The sequence below is a fragment of the Mesoplodon bidens genome (assembly GCF_964165515.1).
Source record: "Mesoplodon bidens genome assembly, chromosome: 13".
NCBI lineage: Eukaryota > Metazoa > Chordata > Mammalia > Artiodactyla > Ziphiidae > Mesoplodon > Mesoplodon bidens.
The window spans coordinates 85,968,760-85,992,136 of NC_138169.1; the positions used below are offsets into that span (position 1 = coordinate 85,968,760).

Consider the following 23,377-nt stretch of genomic DNA (forward strand, 5'->3'; position numbering starts at 1 on the left):
GTTCTGGAAGGAATCAGGAACAAGGGTGTCCGCCATGTATGAAGCACTACAGGCCCAGCATGTGCTACCTGGTGCTTTGCACACTGTTCCCAGTACTTACAATACCCTGCAAGCTGCCGTTACCCCATTCTAAAGACAGAAACTGAAGCTTAGAAAGGTTAAATAAGCTGTCTCAGCACATACAGCTAGTTAGTAGCCAAGCTTGGATTTTAACCTGGAGCTACCTGAGTCTTGAACTCTACCTAAAATCACATTGTTAAGGAAAAGATAGCAGTGTGGCCAGATTAAAAATAGCCTCATCATGTTTGTAAGTGGTCATCAGTATTTTTAGTATAAAACAGAAGCCCCTAATGACCATTGGAACAGCTGTGGGATTTCCCCCCCCCCTTTCTTTAGCAATATTGGAGCACACTCACTCTCATGCTTTCTATGCACACACAGACCCATCTAAACCAGCAACAGCTTGACATTCTTCTCACACTGTCACTGTAACCATGAGATCACTCAGGGCTGGTGAGGGAGCACGTGGGTCTCTCACACATGGCTTCCACTGGAGCAAACCGAAAACAAACAAACAAAACAACAACGGAACGAAGCAGAAAGCCAGTATTCAGTACTAGTGTAACTAAATAAAGGATAAATGGAAAATAAAAAACAATGTTAATTGACCACAGTTACAGCCATATGGTAGATAGTCACATCCCCATTTTTATATAAAGCCACATTCACTTAAGATATGGCCTTTCCTTAATTAAATAGAGTGTAACATACATACACAAATGTCAATACAAATAGCAGGGAAAACTTCCTGGTATCTCCTACAGACATAACACTAAGCCTTCCTGATAAGAGTCCATCTTCAGCCTTAGATAATTTGCATCTCCTCTTTTTAGGTATCTAATTTATTCATATTTGGCTTCTGTGAATATTCATTGCCCTTCGAATTAGCCTTGCCCATTTCTGTATCATCGATAAGATTAAAAAAAAAGTAAATGATAATTCAGCCTAATGATTTTTGTAATTGTTAGACTTCAAAAGGTTATATGAACCATAGGATTTGCATTGTCTATAGAAAATAAATATGACACTGGACAGAGCAGATTCGTTTTCAGCTGCTAAAAGTAAGTCTTTGAGTTGCTCTGAACAACTGGAGATGTTTGAGGAAAAGAAAAGTCACGGTGAAAAGAAAAGAAAGGAAAAGGAAGTCATGGTGTTGTATAACTATCAACTCCTAAGTTCCTTAGATACAAAATGATCAATTGGCCACTGAATGCAGGAACATGACCAATAACCCCTGTGACCGGAAATCATCTAGATGCTGCTCAAGAACTTTTCGTGACAAGGAACTCAAGTGTCTGTATGTAGAGCATTGACTTAAAAAAAAAAAAAAAAAACTGAGGTTCAGTTTACAAACAGTAAATTTAATCCTTTTTAGGTTTGCAGCTGGATGATTTTGACCAATTTGTGCAGTCATGTAACCATTGCCACAGTCAAGCTATAGAGCATTTCCATCACCCCTGATGTCTCCTGGTGTCCCTTTATGGTAACTGTCTTCACCCAACACCCAGTTCTTGGCTGTCCCTGTATTAGTGTCTTTTCCAGAATGTCACATAAGTGAGATTGTACAGTATGTAGCCTTTTTTTCCACTTAGTGCTTTCGAGATTCATTCCTGTTGTTGCACCCAGCAGCCATTTGTTTTATTACTGAGCATTATTCCATTGTATGGATATACCACAGTGTGCTTTTCGGTTCTCCTGTTGATGGACATTTGGATTGTTTCCAGTTGTGGGTGATAATGAGTACAGGTACTGTAAACATTTGGGCACAGGTCTTTGTGTGGACATACGCTTTCATTTCCTTAGGAACGGGATTTCGAGGTCATATGTTGAGAAATTGCCTAACTGGTTCCCATAGTGGCTGTACCATTTCGCAGTCCCACTAACAACGTGTGAGAGTTCCCACTGCTCCACGTCCCCACCAGCACTTGGTGTTATCAGTCTTTAACTTTAGCCCTTCTAGTCAGTGTGTAGTGGTATCTCGTGTGGTTTTAATTGGCATTTTCCTAGTGACTAATGATGTTGAGCATCTTTCCACGTATGTATCCATGAGTGAATTGCTCTCATTTTTAGAAAAGTCTCATGATGAGAGAGCTACACGGGGATGTGCAATCCCTCTTGTACTTGGCAGCTTGCCAGATACTTGCAGACTGTTTTTATGTCCCTAATTCCATCCACCAAATCTAGATTTGCCAAGGCAGCCTGCTCAGTCCCTCCCTCCCTCCCTCCCTCCTTTGTTCCTATGGTGAGGTTTCCAGACAGGGAGCCTTTGCCTCCTGCGTCACCTCCATGTGGATGTGTTGCAGTCTGTGCCCCTCCATTAAAACACAGTTCCTGGCACTGAATGCAGTGCTCTCCTTTGCAAGTACTGTGTTTTCTTAAAGTGGCCAAAGATGGGGTTCCCTTCAGTGGCAGCCATAACATTCTATTGTGGTCAGGTTTGATAAGCTGCCCCTGTGGCTCTATCTAAGCTGTTGGTTAAAATGAGTAACTTGCCAGGTCAAGTGCCCTGCATCTTGATGTGAGTCCAACCTCCAACTAAGTATATAGACTTGAAGATTACTACAGAGAAATAGTTGCAGGAAGCCAGCTGATTTAATAATCAATGACAGAATTTTTAAATTTGCTAAACTGCTAGGTTTATTTTGGACATTAAGAGGTGCTAAGCAGTTGTGAATTATTTTGACTACTTTCAACCTTTGGTGTCTACTCTATGCTTCTGTAAAAAGGTACTGAGAGATATGGAAATATGGTCAGCATAAGATTTTGATCTTTGGGGCCAAAGTATAAAACACTACTGAAAATGTTCTAGTCAATGAGAGCAGTTTGCCTTTTCTGACATCCTTAGAATCTTTACAGAAAGTTTTCATAATTCACGGAAGTGGCATTAGATCAGTTTTTAGGAATATATAGTAGCATTTTAGGGAAAATACGTCTTGCCCTTTGAACAAGCGCACAAAATTAACTTGTTTACATAAAATTTCATGAAAGGGTTTTTTGTTTTGTTTTTATAAGGAGACAAAGCCTCTACAACTAGATTCCTTGATAGCTCTGGCTTTGACTTCAAGAAGCCACTGGAAGATTCCATATTGTTCATGGATCCTGTTACCTTAGGCTTTGTTCAGACTGGTTTGGTTTGTTTGGCTTAGAGTTTGCTGGTGTTGTGTCTTCCTTTCCTATTCTTCCAGCATTAGGAACAACCCTCAGTAATCCTTCTGATGAGGAAGTGGGTCTGAGTTTAAAATAGCCTTGTTCCTATCTCATATATATGGCCATTTTCTAAAACGTGACAATTGGTAGTGACAAATGAGATTTTCGTTGATATGTTTAAGCTAGGTGGCATGAAATAAATATATTAGTTGTATATTAATTTTATTGTGAGTAAATTCTATAAATATGCCAGATATGACTAAAACCATGTGATATTTGATTGGTTTTGGGGGGGGGAAGCTATCACTTATTGTACCTGTGGAGGTGTTTACAATTTCTTACTTTCTACTAAAGCTCACCACATACCTGATGTTTTGGGCCAAGACTCAAGATGTTTCTGTATATCAGAGTCTTCTGGGGTCTTACCCTCGTCACTGCTGCCGTCAGCTCAGGCTAAACACACTGGTGCAAATTCCACTGCAGCAAAGACTTTCTTCTAGGATATTATTGTAAAGTAAAAGAATTCAGCATCAGCAATATGTGTCTGAATGAGGACTGACTGTGTTTTTCAGCTAGATGAGGGAAAAAGTGTGTATGCATGTGAAATGTATAGCTATGATCATCTCAACAGAAAGTTTTATGTCTAACTGGGAATTAAAAGTTACTCATTTTAATTAAAATGCATGTTAATAACTAAATCATTCAGTTTACATTGTTATATAGGATTATCAGTACTCAGCCTATCTGAGTGCTTAAATTCCTTTTTCTGGTTTAAGCTGGGGCATTCAGCAAAATCATTGGCAAGTCATTGGCCTCCTGCACAGGGACCCTTTGCCTGCAAACAGTGGAAATGTTGCCCTGGAAATGTGGCTGAAGTTTCATGAAAATGAAACATGAAGGCTGCCAGGCCCGTCTGTGCCAGCCTTATAAAACAAAAGCACCAATTTTATCATCATCGTCTTTTGTTCTCCGTGGTGCTATTCATGTGGCTGTTTCATGAGTGCCAGAGTCGGGGGGCATCCATTGATCTGCTGCTTTCTTTGCTGCACTGTTTGTTCTCGGCTATAATACTTGTCACCCCTGTACCCTCTTCTTTTTAAAAAATGGAAACTTGAATGTCGAGAATCTTGAGTCATTTTTATAAGGTTTTGTGCTAACAGACCACAGGGCTTTGTTTTTGGACTGCAGATCAAGTATGAATTGGGGTGGGGTTGGATGAACATGCTTTTAAGTAGAAGGAGCAAATCTACTGCTTATGTAGGTCTCAGAGTCTGTAAACCTGGTATTTTATTATATTGATGTCCATTTTCATTATCTTCATGAATGGGTATTTCCCATCTTAATGTGCAGTATTTGCATGTGATGAACCAGCCAGTTTTAACATGGCTTCTTTTAATGTTTCTGAATTTCCACTCAAACAATCAGAAGTAATTCTTATTTGAAATCACACTGGGCCAAATACGATGACTGTAAATCCACTTGAGCTGTAATGCTACCATCGGCCCATTAGTTTCCAAATCTAACTAACACAGTCAGCTACTGTATTGTGGAGGTGGAGGTGTGTTAAGATATTTAAGAGAATGTTTATTAGTCATATCTTAACAGGAAAGGATCTGACTATACCACCTCATTTTTTAAAGGTAGCAATATGAGACCCATGATTAGATGATGTCTTCTGTAGACTAGACAGTGGTGGGGGTCAGGGTGATCGGCTGTCCCCGAGAGTACCGGCATTATCCTGGAATCGCAGAACTCTCCAGCGAGGAGAAGCTGAGAGCATCTGACCCGATGGGTTTTAAACGAGGTACCGAGAGGCCTGGGCCTTCTCAGAAAGGCGGATGGGACACCGGGCAGCTCCGGAGCTCTCTGCCAACTCAGCCCGCACTGCTTCACTTCCCGTCTGTCTCAGATTTGGGTGTTCCGGGGGAAAGGTTTCATCGTTCTGATACATGAGTTAAACGCACTCGTCATCCAATAGATAGAAAGCCGAGCCAGTCCGCAGCCCGACCGTGGCCATCAGCACGGCGGAGGCCTGTCCGCACCGGTCAGGTCTCGGGATGTGTCACAGGCAGAATCAGGAGCACCCCCTTGGGCTCAGTCCCTTTGAATGGCCGTGCAAAGAATCCGTGCGCTGATGGCCTCTCTTCCTTGATATTTTCTTTTCATAGTGTTGAACTTAAGCCTAATAAAAAAAAAAAAACTTCCTCTCTCTAGATCCACATGTTCTGTGAAGGTTCAAGCCAAAAAGTCTCTTATCGGGATTTGGTGTTTTCCTCCCAAATGCCCCTTGCCCTCTGACCTTCAGTGTGTCCAAGCTAAGTTTGGGCCAGATAAGTTATGTTCATGACATTTTCTTTGTAGATTGAAAAGGAATGAAGCCTTCTCTGTTAATAAGGCTGTATCCAAAATTCAAGCTAATTTTGAGTATATCAGTTAGAATGTTTAGCATTCTGATTCTACACATAAATAAATTCAAAAAGTGGGATAATAAAACCCAAAATTGAATAATAAAAGTGTATTTTTAAGAAAGAACCAAGCTCAGTGAGGTGGGCTGGCTAAGTTATAATTTTCAGAGTTGTTTGTCTGTTGGATACGGAAAACTGGCATACAAGGGTGATCTGTGGTTGTTTAATCACTAGCCAGGACAGTGTCAAAAATAAGAGAAGAAAAAGCAAACAGTGTTTATTCCAGCCAGTAGGAGTCACTAGTAAGAGGGAGGCCCAGACAACAGACGTTACTCAAAGCACCTGAAAAAAAATCAGGTGAGGCAGGATTTTCCAACGCTGGAGGCACAGCGCAGGAGGCCCAGGGGTGGCTCCTGTGGGAGCACCCTGGCCCCTGGGCGGGCTGCAGTCCCAGGCCAGCTTTTCTAAGGTGCATTTAATGGAACCTTTCCTAGGAGGTATTTTTTCCTTCATTTTATGTCTGTGATTTATCCACTGGACTTCCTGGAATTTCTATTAAGAATTCCAGTTATTTAGTAATACTTTTCACAGCTTACTTACTACTAAGAGATACCTTAGTAGTATCTCTGTAAATGAAGTAAGACAACAGCTGTTAGACCAGCAAGATAATACAGACATACAAGCGCAGTAATCAAATGGACATATATAAAAGCTGAGATGTATGGTGTCACTCTCTGTAGTCTGCCCTTTGGCAATTCCGCTTCGAGTTTCTTTCAGCCAGCAAATGAGGAATTAATTCAGTACTGTCATTCTGATTGTCTTGCTACTCCAAGAAAGAGTGGGACATTTTTGTTCAGAAAAACACTTGATGACATTTAATAGTGAATAGAGGTGAAGGAAAACATATGAATTTCCATATTTCTGTAAATGTTATTCCAAGTTTTGAATACCTTCCTTTTCTCCTTTCTATTAATGAAGCCACTAATCAGGTAGTGTTGTATTCTGATTAATGCCTTGTGTGGGTATTCATAACTCAGTACCAATGTGCTCTAAAGGAAAAACGCCAGGATCGTTGTACCATGTTAGTCGTGGAACCTAGGCCAACATATGTCCTTGTTTATCTACAACGGTGTGAGGTCTGCGCCCCCTGTTTCGTGTTCTGACCAATCACTGCCCTTGTTTCTCTCAACAGTATTCAGGTTGGGGGATAAATCCCGTGGTCTTCCTGGTAACACATTACCTATCGGAGACCTACTTCCAGTCTTGATGGCGTTTCTTTCTGACCTTTCACACGGTTGATCACCCTCTTCTTTCTCGCCTTCCGAGACCCAGGGTCTTGACTGCCTGGTCGTCTCTCTGGCTCTGACTCTTCTCCAGTCACCAGTGTGCCCTTGGTCTCTTTCCCTAACTGAGATCTCCTTTCAGCCTCCCACGCACTGCCTGGGGGAGGTCACCCCTCGTTATTTGGGGTCCCCATCTCGATGCTGGTAGCAGCCAGACGTGCAGTTGCCAGCCAGGCCCAACCTTTCCCTTGGCCCAAAGCACAATGCCAAAAAATAAGCAACTAGGTACTTGGTTCTCCCACGGGAATCTGATTCTCAGCTTGACTTGTAAACTGAGAGCTGCACTCTTGAGCTGATGCTGGAATCCTTGACATTTTCTGCCTTAAAAAAAAATCAACTGGAGTATTTTCATACATTTTTATAATTACGTTTAAAATGTTTGCTTTGCTTTGAAATGACAAGATAAGAGAGCCTGCTATTTGCAAGCACTTATTTGCAAATAACATATTTTGCCTTTGCAGAGTCATTATTCTTGAAAAATTAAATTGATATGTTTTCTTTCCCTTTGGGATATGATATTGTACGTATATGGGTGTAATATTGCCCCTTTTTAATTGGCTTTTAAAGTAGTAGAGGTATCTTTATGTGCTATATAAGAATCTTGATCAAATGAATACAAGAATCATTCTGGAAGTCCATCTGAGGCAGATTTGCAGAATTCATATCATAGCACTTTCCCCCTCGACTTACATTTTACTGATCGCTGCTCTGACGCTCCCAGTCATTAAGCTGCAGTCTAAGGGGGTAAGTTAACTAGTACATGGCCGAGGATAGAAACACGTTAAAATTCTACAATGGGCAGAGCCTCCAGGCCAGTGTCACACTGACAGCCCCGTGGCTGTGTGTCCTGAGCAGCCTCCGTCCAGGCTCATGGAGCAGGAACTGAAGTCTCAGGCTTTTCTGCTGTAACAGGAGAAAATGTTTAAATTCTTGCTTGACTGATTTCCTTGAAGTCAGAGTGGAAACAGTTGCCCCTGCTGTCCCAAATGCCCCGCGTCCCCCATAGCACCGCAGTGCACCGCTTGCTGGAGGGTCAGAAGGCACCCGGGACCTCGTTCTTGTCTGGGGACCTTGCAGCCCAGACAGTGGCCAGGGGAGGGGGAGCGGCTCAGGACGGGAACTAAAGCAGAGGGGTGCTGTGCTCCGCACGAGGGCAGAGTCCACAGGGAAAGCCCGGGGCTGTTCCACGTGAACCTTTCACCTCTGCCTCCGCCTGAGCCCGGGACCTCTGCCCCACGGGCACCGCTTCCTTCTCTTCCTTCCCACCTCCTTCAGTCCATTCCCAGCCCGGCCCACCCGTGTGATCCCTGGCCCACAAAGATGCGCACAGTTTGATCATGTCGGGGGCCGGGGATGGCAGCATCACAAAGGGGCTCCCGTCCTGCAGCCCAGCGCCTGCCCACCCTCCTGCCCCCACGGAGGGCCCTGCCCTCCCGGCCCTCATCTGCTTTATCTACTCCACCAGCAGGTGTGGAAACCCCTGGTGCTGTCGGGCGAGGCGCTGGCGCAACACGGAGCCTCGAGGTCCCTTCCCACGCTAGGTGGATGTTCGGGGGGAGGAAGCAGAGATGAACAGGAAAGGAACGGGGGAGCGAGCACAGGGTCACAGCACGCGTGCGGGAACGAGCGGCAGAGGCGTACAGAGTGCGCGTGCGGGAACGAGCGGCAGAGGCGTGCAGAGGGCGTGTGCGGGAACGAGCGGCAAGGGCGTGCAGAGCGCGCGTGCGGGAACGAGCGGCAGGGGCGTGCAGAGAGCGCATGCGGGAACGAGCGGCAGGGGCGTGCAGAGCGCGCATGTGTGGGAACGAGCGGCAGAGGCGTGTAGAGCGCGCGTGCGGGAACGAACGGCAGGGGCTTGCAGAGAGCGCGTGCGGGAACGAGCGGCAGGGGCGTGCAGAGCGTGCATGTGCGGAACGAGCAGCAGAGGCGTGCAAGAGCATGCATGTGCAGAACAAGCAGCAGAGGCGTGCAGAGCGCGCGTGCGGGAACGAGCAGCAGAGGCGTGCAGAGCGCGCGTGTGGGAACGAGCGGCAGAGGCGTGCAGAGCGCGCGTGCGGGAACGAGCGGCAGAGGCGTGCAGAGGGCACGTGCGGGAACGAGCGGCAGAGGCGTGCAGAGCGCGTGTGCAGAACGAGAGGCAGAGGCGTGCAGAGCGCGCGTTTGGGAACGAGCGGCAGAGGCGTGCAGAGCGCGCGTGCGGGAACGAGCGGCAGGGGCGTGCAGAGCACGCGTGCGGGAACGAGCGGCAGGGGCGTGCAGAGCGCGCGTGTGCGGGAACGAGCAGCAGAGGCGTGCAGAGCGCGCATGCGGGAACAAGCGGCAGAGGCGTGCAGAGCGCGCGTGCAGGAACGAGCGGCAGGGGTGTGCAAGCCGCAGCTCCCTTTGACAGGTCTGTCCAGGCCCCCGCAGCATCCCCCAGGCCCTCCCCATTTTCTGTCCCCACTGACACTATGCGGGTGCCCTGCCCTCCTCTTGGTCTCCTGCAGCTCGGCCCCTGCGAGGCCTCCAGGCGAGGCCCCTTGCGTTGAATACCTTTGCCGGAGACAGCTCTGCAGTCTCACCACAGTTCGTTCCCAAGAATACAAATGTGATCGTGTCATTTCCGTGCTTCACGTTCTTCGGTGCCTTCCTGTCCCTATCAGACACCCAAATTCACACGCTTGGGCCTCGCAGGAGCTGACCAGCCCCACCTTTTCACTGTGTCCCTCTGTCGTCCTGCCACGCTAAGAGTTTGTAGCCGAGCCACACCACTTGCTGGCTTTGACGTATGCTTAGAATGGCGTGGGGTTCTCACCACTCTTTTCTTCACTTTCTGACAAATTCCTACTCAGCCTCCAAGACCCAGGTGTCAGTGAGTACTTTCCTGATCCCTAGCCTAGACCAAGTGAGTTCTTTCTTTGAAGACATAGCTATTTGTATGTTATCTAGTTACTTTATATTTTATTTATTGTAATTATTATTATTGTAATTATCTGCCATACCAGTATCTTCAACTAGATTTTTCATTCCTTAAAAAGTTCACGCTTGCCTTACTGATGTAAGGGATTCAATACAGGAATTTAGCCTCAACGTTAATATTAAGAGTATTGTTGAATATATAATTAAGAAAATGATCTGAAATACCCAAGTTCCTGAATTGGAACATCCAGCAAATTTAAGTTAGTAATATAAGTGGAACTAAAACCTTAGAATACCTAGAGATTTAAGGATTAGTCTTACTGGATAAGTGAGAATTTAACCACGAAACACTTTGTTTCTTCGCTGGTTTTGAATTCTCTTGAAGGGTTTCACTTGCTCTGCTGTGCCTTTCTGTCCTGGTAAAATCAAGGGTTAAGTAATCACCCATCTTCCTTTGATGACTCAGCATCTTTCAATGCCCAGGTCTGTTATTTGGGAGATGATTTCTCGCTGTCCAATTCAGTTCGTAATGATGTGGAAATTGTGCTGAAAGTATGCTCACTCTAGAGCTTTTTGAGAAATGTCTGTTAGGGATTGGTGTTAGGTCCCCGACATCGTTTGTCTGGTGGCTGTGTGTCTGCCCATCGGAGAGCAACCTCGAACTCTCCTTAAACAGGGCTGCCCACTTAACAAAGCCTTTCAACGCCTTAGCGAGCCAGTAATATTTCAGAGAGATGGTTTTCAGGTTCTCCTCTGGATGCAGCCCAAAGGAATCGTGTGATGCTGTGCGCATCCCTGTCCCCCTGGCTGGACTCTCGCCTCACTGGATGTAGAATCCTGGTTCAGAACCTGCACCACGGAGATTTGCTGGAGGACTTTACAGGTGGCGTGCGCCACTGCTGAGACCCCGGGGCACAAAGCGCTGCCTCTAGACACGTGACAGCAGCTACGTGTCCTGCTGCGGTGCTGGCGTCCCACCGTGCACGCATCCGCTCAGCTGTCCTGTGCTTTCAAAGGGTCCCTGACCCCTCCCTGCCCCTCGGCAGGAGCGGGGCAGCTGCTGGCGCCTGGCATGTCCATGTCACGGACCTGAGACTTCAACTGCTGGCGTTTCAGCCCGTGTTTCGATTTGTAAGTTTATTTTCATTCATTCCACTCATTTCAAAGCGAGGGTTCAAGCCTCAAAATTTGTCTTTTGTTTGATATTTTTAAATCAGTTTTAATGTTTCTTATCCAAGGCATATAAATGCTCTGCAGTTTTAACAGAGGAGTTTAACTTAGGTATTTAGGAAGATGTTCAAAATAAAGATGGTGGAATTCATTGGCTCAGAAAAAAATAGATCATTGTCTTCCACCTTGACCAGTAGTCTCCCCAGCCCCGACCCTGCCTCTGTCCTGTCCTCACTGCAGAGAAGGCTGTGTGCTGGGCGGGCCAGCCTTAGATCAGGACAGCACCCAGCACCCCCCACCCCACACCGCCGAGTCAGCCTGGTGGACCCCGAGAAGGACAGGCCGACAGCCACTGCTCACTCGAACTTTCACGGACTCGAGTCAGCGTTGACTCTGCTTGTCTCAGAGCTCAGTCCTCACTGCCGGACCTTCCTTGGCACCTGCCGCCCACACCTGGGTGCCGGTGCCCCGTGTTCTCACTCTCCAGACTCAGGGTGTCTGCTGTCATCAGAGCCCATCCTCGGGGGCAGGTCCCAGCCACAAGATGCTCAGGGCGCCCTCACCCACAGCAGCCTAACGGGAAGGCAGCAGCCGTGTGCCCAGAGCAGACGATTCATGTAGTACGTGGAGAAGCGCGCGTCGTTCTGAGTGTACCAGCGCTGCCGCCGCTCGGCCGTGGGCAGATGCGGGACCTCGGAAAGCCCTGCCGATGATTAAAGCACTAACAGTGAGCTCTGCCCGGCTGCAGGCCCCGCGTACTGTAAATTTGATTTTAATGGTGCCTCTGTGCTGTGACTGAGGAGTGGTTTGCTTTTCACCTTCCTACAAAAGTGTCTACGATGGAGACAGACGTCAGCCTGCTCTCCTTTCCTCAGCAAAGATAGGAAGGTTTCTATGAAACAAGGGAAATCTGAGCCTGCCTCCAAAAGTGAATGTGACTTTTTATAGGGTTTGCCAGAGAAACAAGGGAGGCCAGTTTAATCTGCTGTTGGCCTGTGAAGTCAGCCTTGTTAGCGGAGGCCCACTAACGGCTTGGCTGGGCTTCTTAGTTGCATAATTTTACCTTTTAAGTGCGCGTAACAGTTACAACTTCCGAAAACTAGGCCTTGTCTCCTAATACTGCGTTATCTGTATGGGGAGTTTTATAAGCGGTCAGAAGACACTTAGGAAGAGATCGCCGGGCTTCCTAACTTTCTGATTCCGCAACTCCACAAAGAATGTCAGTGCTAGTCTAAGTTAACATCTTTAAGTCAAACGGAGGCAGCCTTGCAGTAAACAGACAGGGCTGCTGTTTATCTAGAGTCTTCGAAGGCCTTCAGAAAGGCTGCTGGCCTAAAACTCCACTGCTTGTTCAAGCCCCCAAGCTCCTCAAATGCAAGCGTGTGGGGCGCAGTTTGCCTTTCATCAGCTGGTACCACGAGCACGAGACAGGTAAGGTCGGAGGCACAGGGTGAGAGCCGCACTGGGGAAGTGCACGAGTGTCCCAGATGGGCTCCCCCATGGTGGCCAGGGCCCACCGTGACCCCCAGAATGAATGCAGGATGCCAAGTACACTGACACACACAGCCCCCACCCTCCCTAGCTTGTTCAAGGCATCTGAACGCTTTCTGCTAGTAAACCAACTGGCTGTTTTAAGAAGTGCTCTTTGTGGGTGAATGACGAGATCAGGGCACCTTACCTTCTAACTTCAGTCCCCTTTTGTTACATTTGTGAAGCATGATGACACTATTTCTGTCACGAGTCAAATTCCAAAGTTCTGTGGTCACATCCTGATGGACAGGCCTCGGCAGGAGCAGAGAAACAGTTAACATGCCCTCCCCGCAGCATCCGTCCCCAGAAGCCTGTCAAGATGACCTTAAAGGACTCATCTTCCTGAGTGAGATTTGTGTGTGTGATTCCCATTAGATCTTCATGCAGGGGAGTGATAATATATACCTAAGGGTCTGATATAATACAAAATTTCTTAGGGTTTGTGACTTTAAAGGTAAAATATTGTCTTTTACTCTTTGTCACTCTTCAGTGCCCATGGAAATGCCCGTGGAGACCCTCCACGCAAAGTTAGAAACCTGGCCGATTCTGCATTTCCAACTTGACATTAAATTTATTCTTGGTTTTTCCTGGATATCTTAGAATTTCTTTCAGGGGTCTTATCTGGTTATCTTTGATCGCTGCCAGTCCTAAGTGTACTACTAGTGATAACTGAGGAAAAAAGGACTAAGACTTTTGTTACCTAAATCTGGGTCCTGCCTTATTGTACATCTTCCTTCAGTAAAAATCGCACGGCGTGTCTTATAAAACTGTATGTTTGAACCTATGTGAAAGCTTCTCAGAAATGATGTGGACTTCGGTTAATTTTTCACAGAAAAATAATTTTCCTCATCTCTTACAACATAATGGCCTTCATGAAATGAAGGCCAGAGCAATGACTTTGACTGTAACTCTCTAACACAGACCGTTGTGCTTATTTGTGGCATAAAGCAGATACTTACCAAAATTATTTATCGGGTTGTCGTGTATTTAACACATCCTTAGGCCAGTGCACAGCAGTGTAGGTTTCAGAATGACCAGCACAAGCCTGTGCTCTGAAATAAATCTCACTTGTATAGCGATCACATTTAACAAGCATGCCAAAATCTGAAGATAATTTTAATTTTGTGTCTCCACAAAATTGTGTGTGAATTTTATTAACATTGACCAGAATGCATTTCTAACCCTTGAAAATAATAGACATACGGTACTAACCGTCCTTTGTTATCTCTCAAAAAAAAAGAAAAAGATGGTGAAATTGTCCTTTTGGTCCACAGCCCACTACGGTCCTGGACCACACTGGCTGTGATCGTCTTTCCTGAACGACTGGGTCGGGGTTTTCTGCAGGGATGCCAGGGCGCAGAGCATTCTCTGTGTGGGGAACATCGGGCACTTCTTCAAGCCTGGGCTGCAGGGGGCGCTTCCTGCAGGCATACCAGAATACCGGTTATTATTATTGTCCAAAAACATGAATACATTATAGAGCAGTTATTGATATCAATTTGACTGGCTATACTATTGGTGACTGCCATTATAAGAATAATTTATTCCCTGCTTTGAAATTTCTAAAAGGTTATATTTCATTGAATTTTAATTTGTCATTTTTCCTGCTTTCACTTGAGAAACTTAGAAGCTTTTGTGACGTTAAAATACGGCTCTAATTTATTAGCCTAATCTGTTAATATTGTTTCATTTTAATAGACATTCAGTGTGACTTGGTAACATTCTTGTTAAAATCACATCTTAAAACTGAAGTTGAGGAGAATTGTATGTGGCTTAAGAATCACAGTGTCATGTGTGCCCCAAATTTTTATATAAAAGGCATTACTTTTTTACTTGCGTCATATCTGAGGTGCTTTAATTATGACGGTGAGGCGGCCTAGCGTTTTCAAGCTTAGGGCGCTCCCTAAATATAAAATCTAAAACACACACGGTGTCTGAGACGTAACCTAGCAGTGTATAAACACGTAATACCGTTTCAGGAGTAGCTTAGAAATGTGAAATAAATGCTGGCTGGTGGCAGCAAAGTGGCTCACATCGGATATTAGCACAGGCTTCCCTGGCGCGGTCGACATTTCAGCCACACAAGTCCTTTTAATGCCATCTTTATCTGCTAGGCGATGCATGAAATCTACTTTCGGTTTTAGAACTGCTCATGACCTTTGACCCCTTTAGTGGAGACACAATGTGACCTTTCTATTGTCATCAGCTTTCATTCTCCTGAAAACTCTATGAATTTTTATTACAAGTTTTTTTTTTAAGCCAAGCTGAGTCTTCAACAAATTACTTGACACAGATGAGATGAAGCCTTTGAGGTGAGCCAAGGTTTGCAGCCCGCGTGCGAGCGCGGCCTCTGTCCTGCGGTGCCACACGCCAGTAACTGCTGAGCCTACGACTGGATAAATACATCATTTTATGGAACATTGATTGTTCTATAAACCCAATGGAGTATTATGCTCTATGAGCAAACCATTTAGATTGTGTATAGAGCACAGAAAATGCCATATTCAGGATGGTGCTAAAAGTGCCATTTGTGTATTTTATGGATGTCATTACAGGGGAAACTTCTCTCTGTAGGCCCTGTTTACTGCAAAATTTTTTAGTCTGTAATGACATTTTTCATTCACAACGTATGCCTTCAAGAGAGGGGGCCTTGTTTTATTTGTTTCATTTGAGTTTACCGCACAAATTCCGTACGTTTTAATTAAATGTAAGCTTAACAAAAGCATAAGGTATTTATTCTGTGAGAAAAAATGATGACAGTAACGAAAGAATAACACACACACACACAAAGGAAGTAGTCAGGTACTAAACCCTATTTGTAGCTTCCCAGCAGCTCGGCAGACGGCAGAACAGAGCCATGAGCACGGTGCCGGGGAGCGTGAGTCTGCAGCTTAACCCCTCCGCTCCTGCGTGACGGAGCTTGTGTTTTCAGCTCTGGAGATGTCCTCTTCAAAGGGGACAGGTGAGAAGGAACTGAGCTCCACAAAAACCTTCTGGAGAAGCGAGCCTAATTAGAAAGCACCTCCCTGAAAACAGCTCCTCAAACCGCGCACCCCCCGCCCCGAAAAGAACTCTTCATTTCAACCGAGTTGTAAACTTTCAATGCGTTGAGCTATGGGAAGGCAGTAAAATACCTCTGTACTCATGAAGGAAAGCAAACAAGCAGTGAGTTGGGATTTCATACACAGGCATAAGGCTGCATTTCACCCGCATTTGCACGTTCTACACAAAGCTACTTATTGTCCTATTGGAAACAGATCCCAAAAAGACTGATTTAGACACATTATTTGATTAGCTACTATTAGCATACTGAAATCCTACGTTGCCTTTGAAAACTGTCAAGTGTAATGTAAATAATATGTTGATTATCGTGCTTCATTAAAGATTTGCGCAGTTTTGGAGCAATAACAGAGACTAAGCAGTTAAGGATGAAATCTGTACAAACTTGCTGTGTTCCAGATATTGTATCCATTTGGCCAATTGCATTAGTGAGCATTACAGTTCATATTTACTAGAAAGATCTCAAAAATTGAAGTCGAAGTGCCCAGTAAATTCTTGGTCATAGCCCGGTCAGAATGTAAAGTTACAGAAGAGATTCACATTCGTTTAAATGACACTTGAACTTCTACATAGCTCAACATTAATTCATTATGGGCGAAATGGAAGAGTCTTCAGTGGGTGAATCTTTTTCAATCTGATTGAGGCTGTTACATTTTATAGGTGCTATTTTTCAAAGAAGTACTGACAGCACTCGAAGTTATTAAATTGCTGAATCAAATATAGACCTGCACTCACATTTATGAACTGCGATGGGCTCACTGGGCTCCGGCTGAGCCGAGGGGAAGATGTTGTTGATGAGCTTGGTCACACCCCATAGTGACGGCAGCATTTACCCACGTAGCTCACTTAATGGTCTGGAAGTGGCTTAACCCACCTCCGGATTCAAATTCAGTCAGTAAGTAGTTCAGGATGGCATAAGTATCAGTGCTGCACGGGATTCAGAGGATAATTCTACACCCAGGAGGTTCCGCGTCCAGCTGCAGACTGAGGAAGGGACTTGCCTGGACTCCAGCCTGTAGCGTTTCCCTCGGAGAATACCAAAGAGCAGGGTGTTTGTTCTATCCCAGCTACAGTGGTTCCTCCTCTTGTAATGTAAGGGCAGTGATCAGTGAGGGGTAGGGGAGGATGATTGGAAGGCTGCCTTCTTTATGTTTTGTGTCCATATTTCTTGTTTTCTCCCAAACTCTAAACTGGAAATGACCTTGGATGTAGAGAATGGGCAGAAACTAACTGGATCAGGTTCAGAGCGTAATGAAGGCACGAGGAATGTTCCATCCACCGTAGAAACGCAGAGGCAAGGGGAGGAGTTGCAGGCCTAGCAGAGGAAGACGTTGGCAGGTGTGGTAGACGGGAGATCTTGGGCTCCTAGCAGGTGGAAACTTGAGCAGGGATGGCGACACCCGCCAGGTGAGACCCACGCCTATGTGGAGGGGTGAACTCAGAGCCCGTGGGGTGCCTCACCCATCGGGCAGGCCTTCTGCTCCTACGCTGAGCCCCGTTCTGACCTCCCTGATGAGAGAGAGTTCAGGAGGATTAAAGTTCAGAAAGTGACCACATGATTAGGTTAAAGCATACGGACCACAGGTGATTCAGCCCTTTTCTTCTAGGGTCTGAGTGGTTTAACCTGATCTCATGCTTATCTTCTGAACTCTAATCCTCCTGAGGGTCCCATGGTGAAGGGTGTGTTTTCCTTTTGTAAAGCAGAGGGTCACGGGGAGGTGGAGGGGATATCTCTAAGGCAGGCACATCCCCGGGCAGGTGAGTTTAGACACACTGGGCTGATTCCCTAAAACTCTCCATCCGCTCACATAACCTTGGGCCAGTTTGCAGAGCCCCTGTGGTAGGATTCCCAGTGTGGGGGCTGCTGCCCTGTGCCATGACCGCCTGGCACCCCGCAGTGGGTGCTCGGTGGCTGCTTGCCACTGAACACCTCAGTCAGAGCTGGCTGGGAGCCTGCTTGCATGGTCCCCGTTGTCCCCCCTCCCCCTTTCCTAGGAGGGTAAACAAGAGAAAGCCATAGTTAGGGAGATCATTTAGCTGGAATCAGCGACATTTGGGACCGTCCTCTGGGAAGGTTTGAACAGCTTTTAAGATGTGATGGTAGGGACTTCCCTGGTGGTCCAGTGGTTAAGACTCTGCGCTTCCACTGCAGGGCGCATGGGTTCGATCCCTGGATGGGGAACTAAGATCCCACATGCTGCAGCCAAAAAAAAAATAAAAGATGGTTTATGTTGGCCTGGTTGGTGAGGGCACAGCTGGGCCTGGCTCACCCGCCGCTGTCTGCCCAGCCCCAAGCAGCGTCTGCTGGGCCCGGTGTTCCGCATTCTCTGAATGAGCAAACAGGATTTTCTGCTTCTGGAGATGGTCCCATTGACCCACAGGTCTTTTCCTGACCACAGAGTCTGTGGTTCCATGAGCTTTCTAAGATTCGCCCTATAGAGAGTTCTCTGAGAAAGAATAAATGTTAATCGTTCCTAATGTTTGCTTACAAAAATGGATTACTTATACATTTTACTTCCTCACTGGGAATCAGAGCCTCGGAGGCTGAAAGTACATGGTGTACAGAAAATCAGTCCCGAGGACGCACCCCAAGCTTTGCCCCCGCTGACCCCGCAGCACAGGGCCCCAGGAGACCCCATGGCTCCCTCACCCCGACTGAGTGGGAGGTTCCCTCTGGCCTCAAGAGTTAAGGGGGATGCGGTGGCTTGACTTCCTGAGACTTCTGACCTGTGAACCTGTGGACGCAGAACATGAAACGTCCCAGCACACACTGAATGGGCCGGGAGTTTGCATTTTGATAACTTCACACACATGATTCGCAATCCGGGACCATTGCCTACAGTCTGGATGTGAGCCCGCGGTGTCCTCTTGGTAAATATGATTTAACAGCTTCTGTGCTTCCTGCCTGAGATGCTATACCCGCTGAAAGGCAGGCCTTGTCTGGGTCTTTGCTTAAAGTGGACTCTGTATTGAAAGAAATGCTTTCATATGGACTGGCACCAACACAGTAAGCAAAATTGTCTTATGTTTAAGGGATGTTAGCCATAATAATCTAATAATTCTTAATCCTTTTTTCTCCTTTGGTAAGGGTAAAGTGTGCTTTTTTAAAAAAGAGGACCTACATGAGGGAGACTAAAGTGGAATATTTTTAAAAAGTGGTTGCCATTGAGATAAAGAAATACTACAGATCATTTAGAGGTCATTCTCTTAGGAGGGACGGAGGCGGTAATAAGAAACTGATAGAAAATTAAGGGCTTAAGGGAGAAACTAGGAACTCTGTTTAAACCCCGTCTTTTTTATGAGGACAGACAACAATTTTCACTCATACTTTCTCCATCGAGTTACTAAACAAGCATCGCCTGTGTCACAGGTGGCACTGGGGGCCAGGTGTGCACACACCCTGCCGTCCTCAGCACCCGCCCCTGCCTCTCACCCTCCCCACATCCTTCCTCTTCCACCCTCGGTTCTGCGGTCAGAGCCTCCTTTTTGTAACGGGAGACCAGCTCAGGCCTGCAGCCCCGGGATCTGTAAGATGGGCTTGAAACTCTCAGTCTGGCGGCAGCCGCACGCCTCTCAGGGCTGCTCTGCCTTCCTGGGCGGGCAGATGTCCAGACTACAGATGCAGACTGAGAGGGACAGTTGCTGTCTGATGGGACCGACCGTCGGGCTGAGGCCAGCAGCCTGCAGGCGCTCTCTCCCCAGTCCTGCCCTCCTCTGGGCTCTCCTGACCTCTGCATTTTGCATATGCCCTTGTCCCAAGGGCTGATCTCTGCATTTTCTGAAACAGTCACAGTGTTTTCACTAAGAGGAATTGGGCTAGTATTGATGATAATAAATGCTGTACCCTCTGTCACAGTTCTAAAACAGATGCACTCATTTTACTTTCCTGCTTAAAAACATTCAACAGGTGTGTTCTCTCTGCAGACTGTGGTCCAGATGTCTTAGTGCCTCCTGTTAGAAGAGGCCCGGAGAGCCTGGCGGGGGCCGAGCTACCTAATCCCCTAAAAGCCAGCCCAGCCTGAGCCCCCGGCCCCCCAGGCTCGCCCCTGCTTGGCCCTGGGCTGCTCTGGCTCCAGGCCCTTCCCCTTCCCAGCCCCACGGGAGAGCTTGAATATTCCTTTCCCTCCGGCTGGCTGTGAGCCTGAGTGTGTTTATTCTCTGCTGTAGTGCTTCTCACCTTACACGATATTTAAGTCATTCAACAAACGCATCTTTGCTGAATGGTGGCTGCATGCCAGCGCTTGGCCAAACATCACAGCGACAGAGTGGCATCCACTCTCGTGGCTGACGCGGCTGCGCACTCAGTTCTGGCCTGTCTGCCGCCCCTGAGCCCCGGCGGCAGAGCCCCTGCATCTGGGCTGGGCGCCCGGGGCTTCGCCCACAGGCCTCCCGGCGGGGGATGGGGGGGCACGCCTGGTGGGCCATCCGCCTTTGCCCCCAGCTTAGCGCCCGACACAGAAGGTGAAATTCGTAGAGCTGTGTTTATCCAGGGCTTATTTATAAATTTAATATGCAGAGCTTTCATTCTTTTTGTCGAAGAAACAAATATACTGTAGCTAATATTTGGACATTAAAAAAAAGATTTTTCCTTTGGGTTAGGAGATTCTGCTACTGACGGTTACTGGTCTGCGCTCACCACCACCGACTGAGTACCTTGTTAGAAATGACCGTAACTGAGAGGACTCGACCGTATCCCTTCCCCAGGAGCTGAAAAGCGAAGGGAGGCCGATGAGATTGTATCCGGACAGTAGACCAGGGGTGTGGGCATCGCTCCCTCACAGCACAGCCGTCCTCTGTGTCTGCTCTTAGCCGGGAGCACCCGTGTCAGAGCCCTCCGAGCGCCCAGCGCCGGCCCGAGGCCCTGAGGCTGGGAGCCGGCTGCTCTGAGCAGCTGAGGTTCTAAAGCTTCTACGGAAGAGCTGTCTTACTTTTAAGCCTGAAAGTCATTTTTCTGGGCTCTAACTGGTCCCTGTCTCCCCTAGGCATTGTGTCCAAGTCCTACGAATGCCGTCTGAAGGGCCAGGGGGCCACGTTCGTGGAGACGGACAGCCCCTTCACGGCGGCCGCGCTGGCCGAAGAGTCTCCGGTCAAGGACAGGCCCCTGCGGGGCAGCAGGAGGCCGGCGGCGCCGGCGGAGCCGGTGCAGCAGGTCATCATCATCCAGGGCTACGACGGGGACTTCGCCCTGGACGCCTCCGTGGAGGAGACGGCCGCGGCCACGCTGCAGACACTGGCACTGGCCGGCCAGGTGGCCCGGGTGGTGCACATCACGGAGGACGGACAGGTCATCGCCACGGGGCAGAGTGGGACACCCGTGGGCAGCATGGCGCCCGGGCCGGGGGTGCCGGAGCAGCTGGCAGACGGAGCCACGCAGGTGGTGGTCCTGGGGGCCCCGATGGAAGGCCATGGCATGGACGCGCCCCTCAGCCCCAGCGGGGCTGCGATTCATCAGGTGACCAAGCAGGGGATTCTAGACCTGGCCGAGACCGGAATCACCCCACCGGACACGGCCTCGGCCTTGGACGCCCTGCTGTGCGCGGTCACCGAGCTGGGAGGGGCGGAGGGCCAGGCCACGGCCGAGGAGAGGGGCAGGGCCGGCCCCAGAGACGTGCTGGTCCCGCTGCCAGGGCAGGCGGCAGACCCCGCCGCAGCCCCGGACGAGGCCCGCGAGATCCACGTGTGCCACGACGTGCAGGACGGTGGCACCGCCCTGGAGCCCGCGGGGGCGCTGAGCCGGGCGGTCCGGCCCGCGGCCCTGGTCGCGTCGCAGGAGCGCGCCCAGCTGGCCCTCAGGAAGGTGGTGCAGGGCGTGCTGCAGTTCACAGTCTGCGACCCGGCCGCGGCCGGCCAGCTCATGAAGGACGGAGTCACACAGGTCATCGTGAACGAGGAGGGCACCGTGCACATGCTGGCCCGGGAGGGCTCCCAGATCATCATGCAGGAGGCCCAGGCCCATGGCCAGCGCGTGCACCTGGCTGAGTCGGACGGCGAGATCTCACAGATCATCGTGACCGAGGAGCTGGTCCAGGCCATGGTCCAGGAGTCCGGCGGCAGCTTTCCCGAGGGGGCGACTCATTACATCGTGACAGAACTGCCCCCAGGGGCGCAGGACGAGACGGGCGTGTACTCGCACACCGTGATAGAGACGGCCGGCTCTCAGGAGATCCTGCAGGCCGGGGCCGCGCTCAGCGCCGAGGCCGTGGTCCCGGGCGAAACGGAACAGCTGACGAGCATGGTCATATACACCCAGGAGGGCTCCCCGGCGGCCGCGGTCATCCAGAGCCAAAGAGAGAGCAGCGAACTCCACGAGGCCTGAGCCCGGAGCTTTGCCCCACCCCCGGCGCAGGGCGGACGCGGAGCGACCAGCACCCAAGGCGCGTGCTCCCTGTGCTCCGTTTGCAAAGCCTTCTTTACAGTGAGGGCTGCTGCCAGGGAGCGTGCACAGGCTCTGGGCCGGGTGACGTCCCTGCCGACCGCGCGCACGGGGCACGTGGACGCGCAGGGCGGGAGCCCCGCGCGTGGGGGGCGGGGCCGCCGGAGGCAGGTCTGTCTACTGTTCGGTTGTTCTCTCGATGCTCTTCCCTCTGTTCTGTCCGCTGTGCTGACGAGAAGCTAAGTCTTTTTCTCTTTCGTTCCCCCCACAAATGTTTTCCCGTTTCAGTTGTGGAAGGACTGTGCCCCAGCAGTAGAAGAGTGACAACAGTGTGTCTCGTGGCTTGAGACACGGCTGCCCTTGCAGTCCAGCATGTCGCCGTTTTAACATTTCATTACACGTTTGGTTAAAAATTGCAGCTACACGTATTACCATGTCGAAGCGGTCGGCTCCTCTTCATTTTTCTGGAAATTTTAGGATCGCAGCGTCCCCAAACCACTGGCAGCCTGTTCATTTCATGTATGAATTTCCTCCCATCAGGCATCGTAGGTGTGGTCATCGCCCTGGTTGCTTCTGCTTAAAAGATTCCTTCTTAAGCCTACGGTTAAGAAAAGCCTTGGCGTTTATATTCAGTTAAAATAAACTTTGGTTAAGAAAACCCAATGCTTCTAATTTTGACTTAGTTTCATACAATAAAGTCTATACGAAATGTGCACTCTGGAAAATATTGTTTGTATCAATATTTTGCTTTTATAACAAATGTTTCTTAGTATTGATATCATATTCGCAGGATTTCTCTGCGGCTTCTGTCCACGTGAAAGAGCGACATCAAACATTAGTGATAGAGAGCCGTGCCCCGCAGCCTTGGCCCCGGCAGGACTGTCTGTGCTTCGCTGTGGGATCATCGCAACTGTGGATGCGAGTTCATGGCCAGGTCTTGATACGACTGCTCCTTTTCCTTTTCCAAAATTGTAAAATCATCCCCTCCCGCAAATGCAAAGGTTGTTTTTGTTCTGTTTCTCTTCTTTGAAATAAACTTACAGCATTAAAAGATAATGATGACATTTTCTTTCCAGCAGCCAACTCATCAACAGGCAGCTGTAAAAACTGAAGAGAACTGGCCTGCGTCTGACACTCATTCCCCTTCCCCACCTGCCCACGTCGAGTGTGCTGGGTTCCGCCGGCCATCTCTGCGGCCCAGTGCCGTTTTCTCAATGTTTGGCACGTGGCCCAGTTAGATTCTGGTGACAGTCACGTAGTCTATCATGGTTAGTATCTAAAAATTGAGAAGATCAGAAGGGAGAGAAGGAAGAGAAAATGGCACCGTTTGGGTCTAAACGAAAGTCCCCTTTACACCTTCCCTGAGAGGTGAGCTTGGAAACGAGCCTGGC

At 48.5% G+C, this 23,377-nt stretch overlaps 1 protein-coding gene across 1 annotated transcript in view; it reads left to right on the top strand.

The window, feature by feature from the left end:
- ZNF407 (zinc finger protein 407) overlaps positions 1 to 22,982 on the top strand; it is a 418,812-nt gene extending 395,830 nt beyond the window's left edge. Inside the window, exon 9 of the mRNA XM_081251875.1 lies at positions 20,596 to 22,982. Within this exon, the coding sequence (XP_081108001.1) occupies positions 20,596 to 21,929 (1,334 nt within the window). The 3' untranslated portion in view covers positions 21,930 to 22,982. The remainder of the gene's footprint in view (positions 1 to 20,595) is intronic.
- Positions 22,983 to 23,377: the final 395 nt, after the last annotated feature.